General features: G+C 36.9%; 1 protein-coding gene across 2 annotated transcripts in view; it reads left to right on the top strand.

Moving 5' to 3' along the window:
• Window positions 1-16,575, top strand: part of cntnap2b (contactin associated protein 2b) — a 47,847-nt gene that overhangs the window by 20,300 nt on the left and 10,972 nt on the right. For both annotated transcript variants that reach the window (XM_039677889.2, XM_089131499.1), the window contains exons 4-18: window positions 833-980; window positions 1,316-1,519; window positions 2,535-2,719; window positions 4,167-4,310; window positions 6,631-6,889; window positions 8,579-8,728; window positions 8,878-9,040; window positions 10,215-10,321; window positions 11,088-11,207; window positions 12,135-12,253; window positions 12,355-12,439; window positions 12,526-12,682; window positions 13,726-13,853; window positions 14,976-15,146; window positions 15,444-15,662. In XM_039677889.2, the coding sequence (XP_039533823.2) occupies window positions 833-980; window positions 1,316-1,519; window positions 2,535-2,719; window positions 4,167-4,310; window positions 6,631-6,889; window positions 8,579-8,728; window positions 8,878-9,040; window positions 10,215-10,321; window positions 11,088-11,207; window positions 12,135-12,253; window positions 12,355-12,439; window positions 12,526-12,682; window positions 13,726-13,853; window positions 14,976-15,146; window positions 15,444-15,662 (2,359 nt within the window). The remainder of the gene's footprint in view (window positions 1-832; window positions 981-1,315; window positions 1,520-2,534; window positions 2,720-4,166; window positions 4,311-6,630; window positions 6,890-8,578; window positions 8,729-8,877; window positions 9,041-10,214; window positions 10,322-11,087; window positions 11,208-12,134; window positions 12,254-12,354; window positions 12,440-12,525; window positions 12,683-13,725; window positions 13,854-14,975; window positions 15,147-15,443; window positions 15,663-16,575) is intronic.

Here is a 16,575-nt window from a genome sequence, read left to right as displayed (position 1 = left end):
CCATGTCATCCAAGATGTCCACGTCTTTCTTTCTTCAGTCGAAAAGAAATGAAGGTTTTTGATGAAAACATTCCAGCATTTTCTCCATATAATGGACTTCAAAGGGAACCAAACGGTTCAAGGTCCAAAAGACACTTTCAGTGCAAACTGCAAACTTTTCAAAGGACTTTAAACGATTTCAGACGATGAATAAGGGTCTTATCAAGCGAAACGATTATAAAACTTATAAAACGAGATTATAAAACTTATGGTCGCCTTGCTCTGTACTGGGATGCGCGTACTCTCCTGTTCGAAATCGTTCAACAAAATGAACACATTTTTTCCTGAGTCAATTCGTTGAATGAACCAAATGACTCGTAAAAAGATTCATTCATTTTGATGAACGAGTTCGAACAGGAGAGTCACGAACGTGCGCCACAGAACAGAGCAAGGCGAGCATTTGAGCTTATAAAACTTAAACTTTGTTATTTATTAAATGAGCGATCGTTTCGCTTGATAAGACCCTTATTCATCGCCTGGAATCGTTTAAAGTCCTTTGAACAGTTTGCAGTTTGTACTGAAAGTGTCATTTGGACCTTGAACTGTTTGGTTCCCATTGAAGTCCATTATATGGAGAAAAATCCTGGAATGTTTTCATCAAAAACCTTAATTTCTTTTCGACTGAAGAAAGAAAGACATGGACATCTTGGACGGCATGGGGGTGAGTAAATTATCAGCAAGTTTTTTCAAAAGTGAACTACTAACAGAGCGAGCAGTAATGGTGTGTCTGACTCACAGAAGGAGGTTCTCTCAATGATTTTTTTTATAAAGTATTGACTTTTTTCTGCCGCAGACGTTTTCAGGTAACTGGAACTCAGAACGGGCTGTGCGGCACGAACTTCAGCACCCTTTCGTGGCTCGATACGTGCGTTTCATCCCGCTGGACTGGAGTGAAGAGGGGAGAATTGGTCTGAGGGTGGAGCTCTATGGCTGCGCTTACTGTGAGTGATGTCATAGTGGTCATTTTTGAACCTCTTTGCGCAATTTTATTGAGACAAATATAGTTGCATCAATATTCATGTATCAAGAATAGGCTCTTTATTGTGACTGGTCTTCCTGGGCTTGTTGTTGAGTTCTCAAAGTCGGAGTATACATAATACACACTGAATGTTTATTTCAAGATCAAGGAATATTATGTATAATCATTCATGATACAGCCTCTTTAAAATCTAAAATGTTCAGTTTCACCATGCATAATCAACTTGGTTTGATGTGAGACAATATGAGAAAAGACTTCATGTGTTTGTTTGAGACTGATCCATATTTCTGCGTCCAGGGGCGGACGTGATCAGCTTTGACGGCCAGGGAGTGATTTCCTATCGATTCAGACAGAAAAAGATGAAGATCTTAAAGGATGTGATATCATTGAAATTTAAGACCACCAAAGGAGACGGCATTCTGCTTCACGGAGAGGGACAACAGGGCGATTATATCACTCTAGAGCTACGCCGAGCAGAACTGCTCCTACAGATCAACCTGGGTAATGGATTTGACTAAAAAAATTCTGATTTTGAACTGATCAACACTGATGATAGAAAGAAATGTTTCCTGAGCAGCAAATCAGCATATTAGAATGATTTTTGAAGATACTAAATATTAGATTAAGATATAAAACTTAAAGCAGTAGTTCACTTTAAAAAAAAACTTTTGCTGATAATTTACTCACCCCCATGTCATCCAAGATGTCCATGTGTTTCTTTCTTCAGTCGAGAAGAAATTAAGGTTTTTGATGAAAACATTCCAGGATTTTCTCTATATAATGGACTTTAATGGGAACCAAACGGTTCAAGGTCCAAATGAGAGTTTTAGTGCAGCTTCAAAGGGCTTTAAACGACACCAGACGATGAATAAGGGTCTTATCAAGCGAAACGATCAGCCATTTAAAAAATAAACAAAAAAGTTTAAGTTTTATAAGCACAAATTCTCGTCTTGCTCTGTTCTGTGATGAGCGTTCGTGACTCTCCTGTTCGAACTCGTTCATCAAAATGAACAAATCTTACTAATCTTACTACAAATCTAAGGGTACTAGATATGACCCTTATTCATCATCCGGTGTCGTTTAAAGCCCTTTGAACAGTTTGTACTGAAACTGTCTTTTGGACCCTGAACCGTTTGGTTCCCATTGAAGTCCATTATATGGAGAAAATGCTGGAATGTTTTCATCAAAAACCTTCATTTCTTTTCGACTGAAGAAAGAAAGACATGGACATCTTGGATAACATGGGGGTGAGTAAATTATCAGCAGAAGTTTTTTTTAAAAGTGAACTACTTTAAAAAAAGTTTTTATAATATTTAACTATTACTGTTTTTACTGTATTTTTGATCAAATAAATGCAGCCTTGATAAAGACTTCTTTGATTAACAAACTTTTGAACTTTCTGTTTTATTCTATGATTGGCAGCATGCCAACACTACTGTTTTAAGTATTAAAAAAAAATTGTCTACCCGGTTTGACCCGTTTCATTAATGGCGTTTGATGTTTGTGTCTATTTCAGGCAGTAATCAGTACGGCTCCATTCAGGGTCACACATCAGTGTCTAGCGGCAGCCTGTTGGATGACGACCACTGGCACTCGGTTCAGATCGAACGCTACAGACGCAGCGTCAACTTCACAGTCGACCAGCACACGCAGAGCTTCCGCACCAACGGAGAGTTTGACCACCTGGACCTGGACTACGAAGTACATGTTTTGTTTTGTTATGTGTTAAAATAAATATATACTGTATGTTTTGAAATGTTATGTTTTTGGTTTATTCATAGTTAATATTATTCATCATTATATTATAGGATCCTTTTTTTACATTTTCAACTTTCTTTAGTGTGTAATGTTGCTGTTTGAGCATGAAAAAGCTCTGAAAATGTATTGTATCTCCATTGTAGCCATGATTTTCTTCCGGTGTTCTGACAATTCATGCTACCCATCAAGACTTCCTACTTACCGGTTATGCGCATGTGCAGACTCACAGTTTTTTTTTGTTTTGTTTTTTTACATTTTTTTACAAAAGGTACATTTTCCTGTTATAATGTATAATTTCCCTTTAAAAAATGCTTACTACCGTATGAATATTTGTACGGTCAGCCAGCTGAAAAGGAATAACTGAAAGTTTCAGTTACTATAAGAAAAGGTGTACTTTGACAAGTCAAAGATGAATATTTTATGATAATTTTTACTTTTCACACCGTTTTAAAAATAAAAACAGTAGTCTACAGTATACAGTACTCATAACTTAGAATTGTATTAGAATTGTATTTCATACGACTTTAATCGGCATTCTGTGATCAATTCGCGCTACGGTAGCATTTTTCGACAAGGCAGCAAAAATCGACAGAACACCGGGAATGAACACGTCATAATATTCCTCATTTAAATAATTCCCGCCAAAAGCATATGCATAAGCATAAAATAAAGGGGCGAGGCCTTGTTGAGTTAGTTATAAGTGTGTTAAAACTTGCAGTTTTGGTAAGGGGTGTGACATTTCCCAAACACACTCGAAGTGCTTGACCAATCAAAACACACTGGTCCAGCCGACCAATCAGAGCACATTGTGCTTTTCAGAAGGAGGGGCTTTATACAGACAGGAACTAAACTGAGCGTTACTGACAGACTGGGAATAGAGGTGCTGCAACAATGTGGAAAATACGAAAAATAATGTTTTTTGAACATTCAAGCATGACCCCAAAAACAAAATGGACTCAAATATTACAAGGGCAAATGCATTTTAAAATAAACAATAATGTTCACAGATAGATCATTTATGATAAATTCTACAGTATTCCAAAACAAACAAGAATTGTAGATTTTGATTTCATGGGGACTTTAAGGCAGAATTTCTGAATTGAAAACAGTAAACTATGCCTTTAAGATCACATAAAAGCCATGAACACTATTATATATTAGCATATTATATAATAATCTCTCACGGTCCATTTACGCCTCTCATCCGCTCTTGTTTAATCATTTTACCCCAATGCTACCGGGAACTGGGTCTTTAGCACACATATTATTTCGTTCACTGTGTGGCATTTATTCAAACAGATAAGATTAGATAAGATTAATGTTTTGCTGTCGGTATTATAGATGGTAAATGTTTCCCTCACTTTCACTGCACTTCGATGTCTATTCCCAGATTACATTTGGAGGGATGCCAGTGTCTGCCAAGCCCAGCTCAGGAGCCAGAGAAAACTACATGGGCTGCATGGAGGCCATTCATTACAACGGGGACAACATCACTAACCTCGCACGCAGGAGAAAAGTAGACACCTCCAGCTTTGTACGTGCCACATTTACATGTCTATTTTTATCGAATGAACACTGCAGAACTCTCCAATGTCTGGTGGAGATAATTCAGTGGCTGTTCAGAGGAATGGCTGTTATTAGGTATTACGTTATTATAAATTTGATTCCCCCATTGTCAATATATATATATATATATATATATATATATATTTATTTACTGTCAATATATTCATTAATTTATTATTAAATGAAATTCTTGGTTACACTTTATTATTTTAGGGTCCAATTCTCACTATAAACTATTAACTATGAATTTTGCATCAATAAATTTCTAATCAGTGCTTATAAATAGTAGTAAGGTAGTTGTTAAGTTTAGGTATTTGGTTGGAATAAGGGATGGAGAATATGTTCGTGCAGAATAAGGCATTAATATGTGGTTTATAAGTACTAATAAACAGCCAATTTGCTAGTATAATGCATGCTAATTAGCAATATACAATTGTTCATAGTGAGAATTGGACCCTAAACTAAAGTGTTACCAAATTCTTTAATAATTCAATAATCTTGAAAACCAATGCTCAAATTTTGTTTTGTTATTACTTCTGATTACAATTTTCTAGAAATAAGAAACGACCCCGTTTACTTTCTTAATCCAGATTTTAGGCCTTCTGTTGTTTTTTTCGATGATTGCTCTAATTCGATTCTTTGTATTGTTTACAGTAATCTCAGCTCCCAAAGGTTTGCGGCTTTTATATCTCACATCAAATATTCAATAGATACAGTTCCTCTCCCTGCACTAACCTCAGTCATAAACAGAGATCTCCTTCCCTTTCCCACAACGCTCTGTGTGTGAGGACAGACGTGAAGTGCGAAGTGCTGTCACTGTGTGTGTTCTGTGATTATTCACAATGACTACATAATGACTGCCGGTTATTGTCCACAGTCCCTTTCTGTGCTGGAAAATCTAGGTTGTGCCAGTTTAAGGTGATTGAATGGAGTTTTGAAACATGGTTGCTGCTTTTCCCGGTCCAAGGTGGTCTGCCTATCTTAAAAGGGTTAGTTCACCCAAAAATGAAAATTAAGTCATTAATTACTCACCCCCATGCTGTACCAACCCCGTAAGACCTTCGTTCATCTTCGGAACACAAATAAAGATGTTTTTGATTGAATCTGAGAGCTGGATCAGTCCTACATAGACTGCCTAAGAGACTGGCTCTTGACGGCCCATAAAGTCATTAAAGAAAAGGTTTAAATATTCCATGTGCCTACAGCGGCTCAATTATAAGTTTATCAAGCGACGAGAATACTTTTTGTGCGAAAAAAACATAAATAACGACTTTATTCCACTATTCCATTACTTCCTTATGGGCGCATGCGCGAGAACTGAGACGAGGACGTTCTCATTCGTCTACTTCTTGTTACCGGCTGCTCACTGCTTAGGAGTTTTACCGCCCCCTACCGTATAAGATGATGTGCTGATATAGCTGGAAGCGCAATTTCTGTTTACAAGCAGAGGAAGATGCGCGCTGTACATACGCTTTTCAATTTGCGTATTTTCCGCACTATAAGGTGCACTTAAAAGCCTTTAATCTTCTCAAAAAACGACAGTGTTCCTTATAATCCGGAGCGCCTTATATATGGATCATCATTTTATACGGTAGGGGGCGGTAAAACTCCTAAGCGGTGAGCAGCCGGTAACAAGAAGTAGACGAATGAGAACGTCCTCGTCTCAGTTCTCGCGCATGCGCCCATAAGGAAGTAATGGAATAGTGGAATAAAGTCGTTATTTATGTTTTTTTCGCACAAAAAGTAGTCTCGTCGCTTGATAAACTTATAATTGAGCCGCTGTAGGCACATGGAATATTTAAACCTTTTCTTTAATGACTTTATGGGCCGTCAAGAGCCAGTCCCTTAGGCAGTCTATGTAGGACTGATCCAGCTCTCAGATTCAATCAAAAATATCTTTATTTGTGTTCCGAAGATGAACGAAGGTCTTACGGGGTTGGTACAGCATGGGGGTGAGTAATTAATGACTTAATTTTCATTTTTGGGTGAACTAACCCTTTAAACAGCTTGTCCTGACCAACAACCATGTAGACCAGTGTGGACTAGCTAGAAACATCACAAAACCAGCTATCCCCTTAAACAGGTTTTAGATGGATTTTCCAGTATGGTCCTGATGTGAACTATCCAGGTTTCCTGAATAAACCTCCCTCTTACTATGACCAAATTAATCTGTCCTCTTAAATTCTGCTGTAAAGTTTGTGATCATTCCCGCAGTGCTGTGTGTTAAACCCCTTAATTTCCACTGTCATTAGAAATGTTCATTTTTATGTGTGCTGTTCCCATTCCAGCAAAACCTGACGTTCTCTTGCACGGAATCACGCACGTTCCCTGCCTTCTTTAACTCCACCAGCTCCTTGCAGCTTCCGGGTCGGACTGACGCAGACACCGTGTCGGTCAGACTTCAGTTTCGGACATGGAATCCCAGCGGTCTGCTGTTCTTTACTCCACTCATGCCTGGAGGGGTGGAGGTCAGCCTGGTGGAGGGTAAAGTTACTGTTCACATGTACGTCGCGCTGGGCAAGAATACACGTGTGGACATATCCTCAGGTAACATTACAACTGAAAACGCACACTGAGAGCTCTCTCAATCTCTAGACTTTCTTTAGTTTCAGCTTCCACTTATATTTTATTTCCTTGGCATCCCTAAAGCAACACATCCATAACACTGTAGCAACATATAACAATGCATTTAAAACACTAAGAACACCTCAACATCCCTGTAGCAACACCTTAGCAGCTATTTAGAACATCTTAGCATCCACATAGCAACACCTTGGCAACCACCCAGAGAACCCTAGAATTTGCAAAGCAGCATTAAAGCAACCTATCAAAATACCATAGCAACACTTTAACACATTCAGAAGCTCTAGCATTCCGGTGGCAACACCATATCAGCTTTTTAAAACACCTTAGCATCTGCATAGCAACACCTCGGCAACCACCCAAAACACTCTAGAAACTGCATAGCAGCATGATAGCAACAATTAAAACACCATAGCAAAACACTAAAAACACCCAGTACCTTTAGCATACCTGAATCAACACCAGAGCAGCCTTTAAAACACCTTAGCATCTGCATAGCAACACCTTGACAACCACCCAAAATACCCTAGAAACTACATAGCAGCATGATAGCAACAATTAAAACACCATAGCAAAACACTAAAAACACTCAGTACCTCTAGCATCCCTAAATCAACACGAAAGCAGCCATTTAAAACACCTTAGAATCTGCATAGCAACACCTTGACAACCACCCAAAACACTCTAGAAACTACATAGCAGCATGATATCAACAATTAAAACACCATAGCAAAACACTAAAAACACTCAGTACCTCTAGCATCCCTAAATCAACACCAGAGCAGCCATTTAAAACACCTTAGGATCTGCATAGCAACACCTTGGCAACCACCCAAAACACCCTAGAAACTGCATAGTAGCATGATAGCAACCATTTAAAACACTATAAAACACTATTAAACACTCAGAACCTCTTTTATCCCCGGAGAAATACCATAGTAGCCTTTTAAAACACCTTAGCATATGCATAGCAACACCTTGGCAACCACCCAGAACACCCTAGAAACTACATAGCAGCATGATATCTACAATTAAAACACCATAGCAAAACACTAAAAACACTCAGTACCTCTAGCATCCCTGAATCAACACCAGAGCAGTCATTTAAAACACCTTAGGATCTGCATAGCAACACCTTGACAACCACCCAAAACATCCTTGAAACTTCATAGTAGCATGATAGCAACCATTTAAAACACTATAGAAACACTCTAAAAACACTCAGAACCTCTTTTTTCCCCGTAGCAATACCAGAGCAGCCATTTAAAACACCTTAGCATCTGCATAGCAACACCTTGACAACCACCCAAAACATCATTGAAACTGCATAGTAGCATGATAGCAACCATTTAAAACACCATAGAAACACTCTAAAAACACTCAGAACCTCTATTATCCCCGTAGCAATACCATAGCAGCCTTTAAAACACCTTAGCATCTGCATAGCAACACCTTGGCAACCACCCAGTACAATCAGAACTTCTTAGTATCCCTGTAGCAACACCCTAGCAGCCATTTAAGACACCTTACCTATCACATATCAACATCTCACCAACCCATCAGTGTATTGACCAGAGAAACATGGAGAAAAAACACACATACACTTTAAGAGTCTGACTTTCGCTCATGGAGGTAAACCATTTGCCTGTGCAGGTTCTGGTCTTAATGATGGACAATGGCACAGCGTTCACTTCCTGGCACTGGAGAGCATTGCCATGTTGACCATTAATGGAGACGAGATGTCCACAGTGAGAGCTGCCCTCCCCATTCAGATCAGGACTGGAGGAGATTATTTTTTCGGAGGTAATCGTAGGACACACCTCTCTCTTTTGTATGTCAAATGTTATATTATAATAATGTATTGTCGGTATCTTATTGGGAACACTTGATCTGCTTTGCATGACTGCGCATCTGAGATAACAGGTTTTGATTTCCTTGTTTGCCATGTGCAGGATACTTCCCGCGGACTGACCTTTCTCCATCACAGCGCTCCTTTCAGGGCTGCATGCAGCTCATACATGTCGACGAACAGTTGGTCGACTTGCAATCTGTGGAGCAAGGCATGCTGGGTAGCTTTGAGAACGTCAGTCTGGATATGTGTGCCATTATAGACAGGTAATTGATTTTTAGTATAGACATGCACTGATGGAGAAACCCCGATGTAAATTTGCATAACCACTCAAACTATTTTACAGATTTATGCATATTCTGCTTTGTAAAAGTCAAAACAGACTCTCATCACAGCCTTGCTTTTCATATGGTGATAAAGTCAATCCCCACGTACCCATCCATATTAATTCATGGATCCGCTGCACTGCACTCTCAGAGATGACTCTGCAAACAAATGTAGAACAGATGTTTGCCTTTGATCGCAATGTTCTGATCAAAGTTTTTTTTGTTCAGTCTCTCCAAAAAGACATTTCTAGAGTTGTACCATTGATTGCTTTATTTGAGTCATGAGGACTTTCAGAGCTGTGAAGCCTCTTTGAGAAAGTTATGTAAGCCACGTCTAACTCAAACTCTGTCCCCATTTGATCAAAATCGATGATCAGGATCTTTAGCAGACAGGACTTAAAGGAGTAGTTCACTTTTAAAAAAAACTTTTGCTGATAATTTACTCACCCCCATGTCATTCAAGATGTCCATGTCTTTCTTTCTTCAGTCGAGAAGAAATTAAGGTTTTTGATGAAAACATTCCAGGATTTTTCTCCATATAATGGACTTCAATGGGAACCAAACGTTTCAGTGCAGCTTCAAAGGGCTTTACGACTCCAGACGATGAATAAGGGTCTTATCTAGTGAAACGATCGCTCATTTAAAAAAATAAATAAAAAAGTTTAAGTTTTATGAGCTCAAATGCTCACCTTGCTCTGTTCTGTGATGAGCGTTTGTGACTCTCCTGTTCGAACTCGTTCATCAAAATGAACAAATCTTTTTTTGAGTCATGACTCGAAGTGTCGCTAGATAAGACCCTTATTCATCATATGGAGTCGTTTAAAGCCCTTTGAAGCTGCACTGAAAGTGTCTTTTGGACCTTGAACCATTTGGTTCCCATTGAAGTCCATTATATGGAGAAAATCCTGGAATGTTTTCATCAAAAACCTTAATTTCTTCTCGACTGAAGAAAGAAAGACATGGGCATCTTGGATGACATGGGGGTGAGTAAATCATCAGCAAAAGTTTTTTTAAAAGTGAACTACTCCTTTAAGGACTGTAAAAATGAGGCTTTATAGAGATACAAAGAACTTTACAGTGTCTTTAATCTCTCGCTGTCTCTCTTTCTCTCCAGGTGTGTGCCAAACCACTGTGAACATGGAGGAAAGTGCTCTCAAACTGGAAACACCTTTAAATGTGCATGTGAAGGCACTGGATACTCTGGTGCCACCTGCCACAACTGTAAGCCATCTCAAATCATATTGGCCACTTTTATTTGAGCTTATTTTGACTTGTTTATTACAAACTGCTGCTATGTTGCACAACAGGACCAAATAGACTCAAACAATGCTATAAAATGTTATAAGGTCATTCTTCATTTGTGGTGGCAAGTGGTGTCCCTCTACCTTACAACAGTTAAAATGAACTTTAAATACCAAAAAAAATGTGTATTCTGTAGGATAAACACAATTTGTGCAATATTAATAGATCATTTTTAGTTTTAAAATACATATTAATTGAGTTTGAGAGATTGCATTTATAACAAAATATGTACCTTCCCACCATATCTCAGAGATATATCATGGAATTTAATTACAACAATATAACATTTTTAACAAAAAAAGTGGTTAAATTATGAATATAGTTTTTATTGATCGCGAAGGAGACCATTTTGAGCTCCACGAAGAACTTATCTCATTCTTTACAAAACCATCAGTGTACTGGTGTCCTAAAGAACACATAAACTAATAAACTGATCTGAAGAACCTGTAATGAATCATCATAATGATCTTTTGTAATCTTACAGTAAAAACTCCTTTATTGAACCTTACAGTGCATGCAAAGAACCTTTAGAGAACAGACACTTTTGCTTTGGAATTATCAGATGCTAGTGTATATATTTTATTTTGTATTTATTTAGCTGACTGGTTCTCAGAAATGAAGCATTGTAGATTTTTTTTTTGTGCCGTGGTGGCCGTTTTGATGCTTACGCTGTGTGTTTCTGCAGCTGTGTACGAGCAGTCATGTGAGGAGTACAAACACTTGGGCCGAAGCTCAGACACATACTGGATCGATCCAGACGGCAGCGGACCCCTTAAGCCATTCAGAGTCACCTGCAATATGATGGGTCAGAACCACCAAACACATATGAAATTCACTGATGTAAACAAGCTAACGGGTGGCTAGACTAGCATTTCAGTTTGTCTGTATTTAACTGGATTAGGGTCTTGTGATAAACAATAGAAAAAAATTGATATGGTATGTATATAAATTGATATATATCAATATATCAATTTATATATATACTATATCAATATATATATATATATATCAATATATGAAGAGTTCAGATGCAAAAGCCTCTAAATGCCATTTGAAATTTTCTTCTAAAATGACCATTTTTATCAAGCTTGTATATTTAAGTTCAGTAATTTCACTTAAAAGACAATTAATGGGTAATCTTCATTGCCATTTAAGTGAAATTATTGAACTTAAATATACAAGCTTGATAAAAATGATCATTTTAGAAGAAAATTTCAAATGGCATTTAGAGGCTTTTGCATCTGAACTCTTCATATATATCAATATATATATATATATATATATATATATATTAAAGTTTATATCATAAAGTGTATATATAATCAAAAAAATATTGATATAGTGTATATATATATATATATATATATTAAAGTTTATATCATAAAGTGTATATACGTATAATACCTTTATATACAAATATATTTAAATACTTTTAAAACAAAACAGAATATCAGCAGGATCATGTGAAGCACACACATCTTAAGTTCAGTTAAAATATTCATATCATGTGTTAATTATATTCATTGTCATAACAATCACCCACATTTACACATCAGTGACCTTTGGTACCATAAATGACTAAATGATGACAGTTTTTGGTGCAAGAAGCCTTAACTAACAGTATAACATGTATTACACATTTAACAATAAATACATCCAGTTATTTCTAACAAAAAAAAACAAAAAAAATCTATAATTGAATGCTCACTTAGTGTGTATGTGTGTATTTCAGAAGACAAGGTGTGGACAACCATTGTGAATGACCTTCCAGCTCAGAGTTCAGTGGCAGCCGGTTCAGGACCTGAAGACAAGACTGTGCTCACGCTCAATTACAGCATGTCTGTTGAACAGGTGAGGCTTAAACCAGTGTGAATTGAACAATTAACGCGGTTATATCTGAACAACGGATGCTGAAAATGGTCCTAACAACTGCTCATGTTTTTGTGGTTCAGATGAACGCCGTGACCAGCAGCGCTGAGCTCTGTGAGCAGAACGTGGCGTACATGTGCTACAAATCCCACCTGCTCAACACGCCAGGTAAATGGATGTGGTAAAAACGAACAACTTCAAGGGGAAAGTTTAATCGCTCAAAGTTTGAGGCTTTCCTTTTCCCCGTGTTTTAGACGGTTCTCCGTCCACGTGGTGGGTCGGCAGGGGGAACGAGAAGCACCTCTACTGGGGCGGCTCAGGTCCTGGCGTGCAGAAATGTGCCTGTGGCATTGAACGCAACTGCACAGATCCCAGATACTACTGCAACTGTGATGCGGATCTGAGACAATGGTGAGGTCTTAGTCTATTCTTGTTTTGGTCAGGGAAACGTCTTACACGATTAGATGGCATTCAGAAGAAGACAAACCTGGTGGCCCTTTACTGTTAAATTGAATGTTTTTTTGGAATTGCATTCTACCATATTACTTTTTTGCTAATTATTTTGTTATAGAATACAGTTTGCAATATAGTATTTTTGCAATATGCAACATTGTACTCTGTCGCTCAAAAGTTAAAAGATGTTTTGATGTTTTCTGCTATGCTCATCAAGGCTGCATTTATTTGATAAAAATATAAATACAGTAAAACCGGTGATATTGTGAGATATTATTACAATTTAAAATATAAACATTTTTAATATATTGCCAAATGCTATTTATTCCTGTAATGTAAAGCTGATTTTCAGCATCATTATTCCAGTCTTCAGTGTCACATGATCCTCCAGAAATCATTCTAATATGCTGATTTGCTGCTCAAGAAACATGATTATTATTGAAAACAGTTTTATCTGGAAACCGTGATACATTTCATGGTTATTTGATGAATAGAAAGTTGAAAAGAACAGCATTTATTTGTAATAGAAATCTTCTATAACAATATAAATGTCTTTTCTTTTACTTTTGATCAATTGAATGCATCCATGTTGAATAAATATATTCTTTCAAACATATCTCTTTCAAAACAAATCTAACTTAACTGTAGTGTATATTGTGCATATTATCTATATGCATGATAGATTCTGCATCTCCAATGCAATCTGCTCAACTTCACCTTTAATAAACAACAACTGTTTTTGATATGTCCTCCTTGAATCACTGAATTAAAAGGAAATTTGGGCCAAATCCCAAATATCCATATTTATGTGTCGAATAGAAGAATGCCTTTGGCTGAATTAAACTAATGAAATTAAGTAATTATTTTTTTAAAGCAGTACTATGCCGTAAGCAGTACACTACAACCCAGTTTGAACATATCCCATGTCTGCTGTATTGCACAATGCTATATTGCCCCCTTGTGGTCCATAATTCTTCCTCTGCCTGTGTTTGTTTCTCCAGGAAAGAGGATTCAGGTGTGTTGATGTACAAGGACCATCTGCCTGTCAGTCAGGTAGTGGTCGGCGATTTACACCGCTCTGGATCCGAAGCCAAACTCACTGTTGGGCCGCTCCGCTGCCAAGGAGATCGTAAGTGGGGTCATCCTCTCAAATGTAGAAGCTACAACATGCTACGTACTGTGGTTTAGCCAAGCAGGATGTGTTCTTGGTCCAATCACAGAGACAAATACAGACCTATCCACTAAACGAATTATAAAGTACCTTTAAAATTGATGAGAAATGATACGTTAATTAGCATCAAAATATTAAAGGAGTTGTTCACTTTTAAAAAAACTTTTGCTGATAATTTACTCACCCCCATGTCATCCAAGATATCCATGTCTTTCTTTCTTCAGTCGAAAAGAAATTAAGGTTTTTGATGAAAACATTCCAGGATTTTTCTCCATATAATGGACTTCAATGGGAACCAAACAGTTCAAGGTCCAAAAGACCTTGAGTGCTAACTGCAAACTGTTCAAAGGGCTTTAAACGATTCCAGACGATGAATAAGGGTCTTATCAAGCGTTATTTAAAAAAAAATAATTACAAAGTTTAAGTTTTATAAGCACAAATGGTCGCCTTGCTCTGTTCTGTGATGCGTGACTCTCCTATTTGAACTCGTTCATCAAAATGAACGAATCTTTTTCCGAGTCAACTCGTTCATTTCGTTCGTTGAATGAACCAAATGACACGAAAAAAGATTCGTTCATTTTAACAAACGAGTTCGAACAGGAGAGTCACAAACGCACGCCACAGAACAGAGCAAGGCGAGCATTTGAGCTTATAAAACTTAAACGTTGTTATTTATTTATTAAATGAGCGATCGTTTCGCTTGACAAGACCCTTATTCATCACCTGGAATCGTTTAAAGCCCTTTGAACAGTTTGCAGTTTGTACTGAAAGTGTCTTTTGGACCTTGAACCGTTTGGTTCCCATTGAAGTCCATTATATGGAGAAAAATGCTGGAATGTTTTCATCAAAAACCTTAATTTCTTTTCGACTCTAGAAAGAATGACATGGACATCTTGGATGACATGGGGGTGAGTAAATTATCAGCAAAAGTTTTTTTTAAAAGTGAACTACTCCTTTAAGGACCTATCAGTCTGAACCATTTAGAGTTTCCTGACAGAACTTTGTATTTTTTTAACATTCAAGCATGAAAATCTTTTCTAGTAAACCCCAAAAATAGTTGTCGGTGTGTTTCTTTTATAGGTCACTACTGGAACGCAGCGTCATTCAACACACCTACATCTTATCTTCATTTTCCCACGTTCAAAGCCGAGACCAGCGCAGACGTTTCCTTCTATTTTAAGACTTCAGCCTCACATGGTGTCTTTCTGGAAAACCTGGGAAATCCTGATTTCATTCGCTTGGAACTCAAATGTAAGCTTGCATGTAGAGGACCACATCTTTTTAGCTCCTCATCTTGAGGAGGGTTGTTGTAAATCACTGTTATCTTCCCTTCAGAGGAAGTGAGATACTATACTATTATAGTATTTATTCATATTTTGAATTGGCTTTTATTTTCCTTGAGTTTTAGTCATTTTGTTGATCTTTTGTCCTTTTTATTCTTTTTTTTTTTTCAGTAATTTTTATTTTATTTCAGCTTTATTTCAATTACCCCAAAACCGTTTTGAATAGTTTCAGTTTAATTAACGAGAACAACACTGCTTTCCACAGCTGCCACGGTGGTGTCGTTCTCATTTGATGTGGGCAACGGGCCTGTGGAGTTAATCGTGCGCTCATCTACACCCCTCAATGATGACCAGTGGCACAGGGTGGAGGCGGAGCGTAATATCAAGGAGGCTGTTCTGCGATTGGACAAGCTGCACAGGGAGGCGCGGTCAGCCCCGCATCAGGGCCACACACGCCTGCAGCTCTTCAGTCAGCTGTTTGTAGGTGAGATCTCCTGCAGATGATCCTAATTACTATCATGATAATATTGTATAAGTTGTGAAACACAACGCAAACTTTTCTATTAAAACATTTTGTACACACAAGTAGAATTTTGTACTTGAAATTGTGCATTAAAAAGTGTACAAAAATCAATCTTAAAGTTTTCTGGGGAAATAGAAATAAACATTTAGAAACTGATACTCAAGAAACTACTAATTCAGAAAAAAAATATATATATATAATACAATATATATAATAATATTTATGATATAATAATAATAAGTCAGTTTGGCTCCAGATAAAATAATAAACATAAATAAATTATAAATAAATTAACAAAATAATAATAAAAGTAGGACTGGGCAACGATTAATCGCGATTAATCGCATCCAAAATAAAAGTTTGTGTTTACATAATATATGTGTGCGTAGTGTGTATAATTATTTTGCATATATAAATATACACCCATGCATGTGTATATTTAAGAAGAATGTGTTCTTAATATATCAAATATTTATTTATACACATAATATTAATTATGTATAAATATATATAAATTATATTCATGCAAATATTTCTTAAATGTATACATGCATGTGTGTGTATTTATGTATACAAAATAATTATACACACTACACACAAATATATTACGTAAACACAAACTTTTATTTTGGATGCGATTAATCGCAATAAATCATTGCCCAGCCCTAAAAAAAAGTACATTTGTCTCCCGAATATCTCATTAAAACAATTCAAAAAGTATTAGTTAATATTTCTTTTAAGTGCACTTATCAGTGGGGAATCATGAAATCTTTGTACCCTTTTAAATGTACAATATTTGTTGCAAGCATAAATATATATATATATATATATACATACACACACACACACACATTCGTAATATATATATATATAT

The sequence above is a fragment of the Pimephales promelas genome, chromosome 5 (genome assembly GCF_988280905.1).
Source record: "Pimephales promelas chromosome 5, fPimPro1.hap1.1, whole genome shotgun sequence".
NCBI classification, from domain to species: Eukaryota; Metazoa; Chordata; class Actinopteri; order Cypriniformes; family Leuciscidae; genus Pimephales; species Pimephales promelas.
This window is presented reverse-complemented; position numbering and strand designations above follow the sequence as displayed.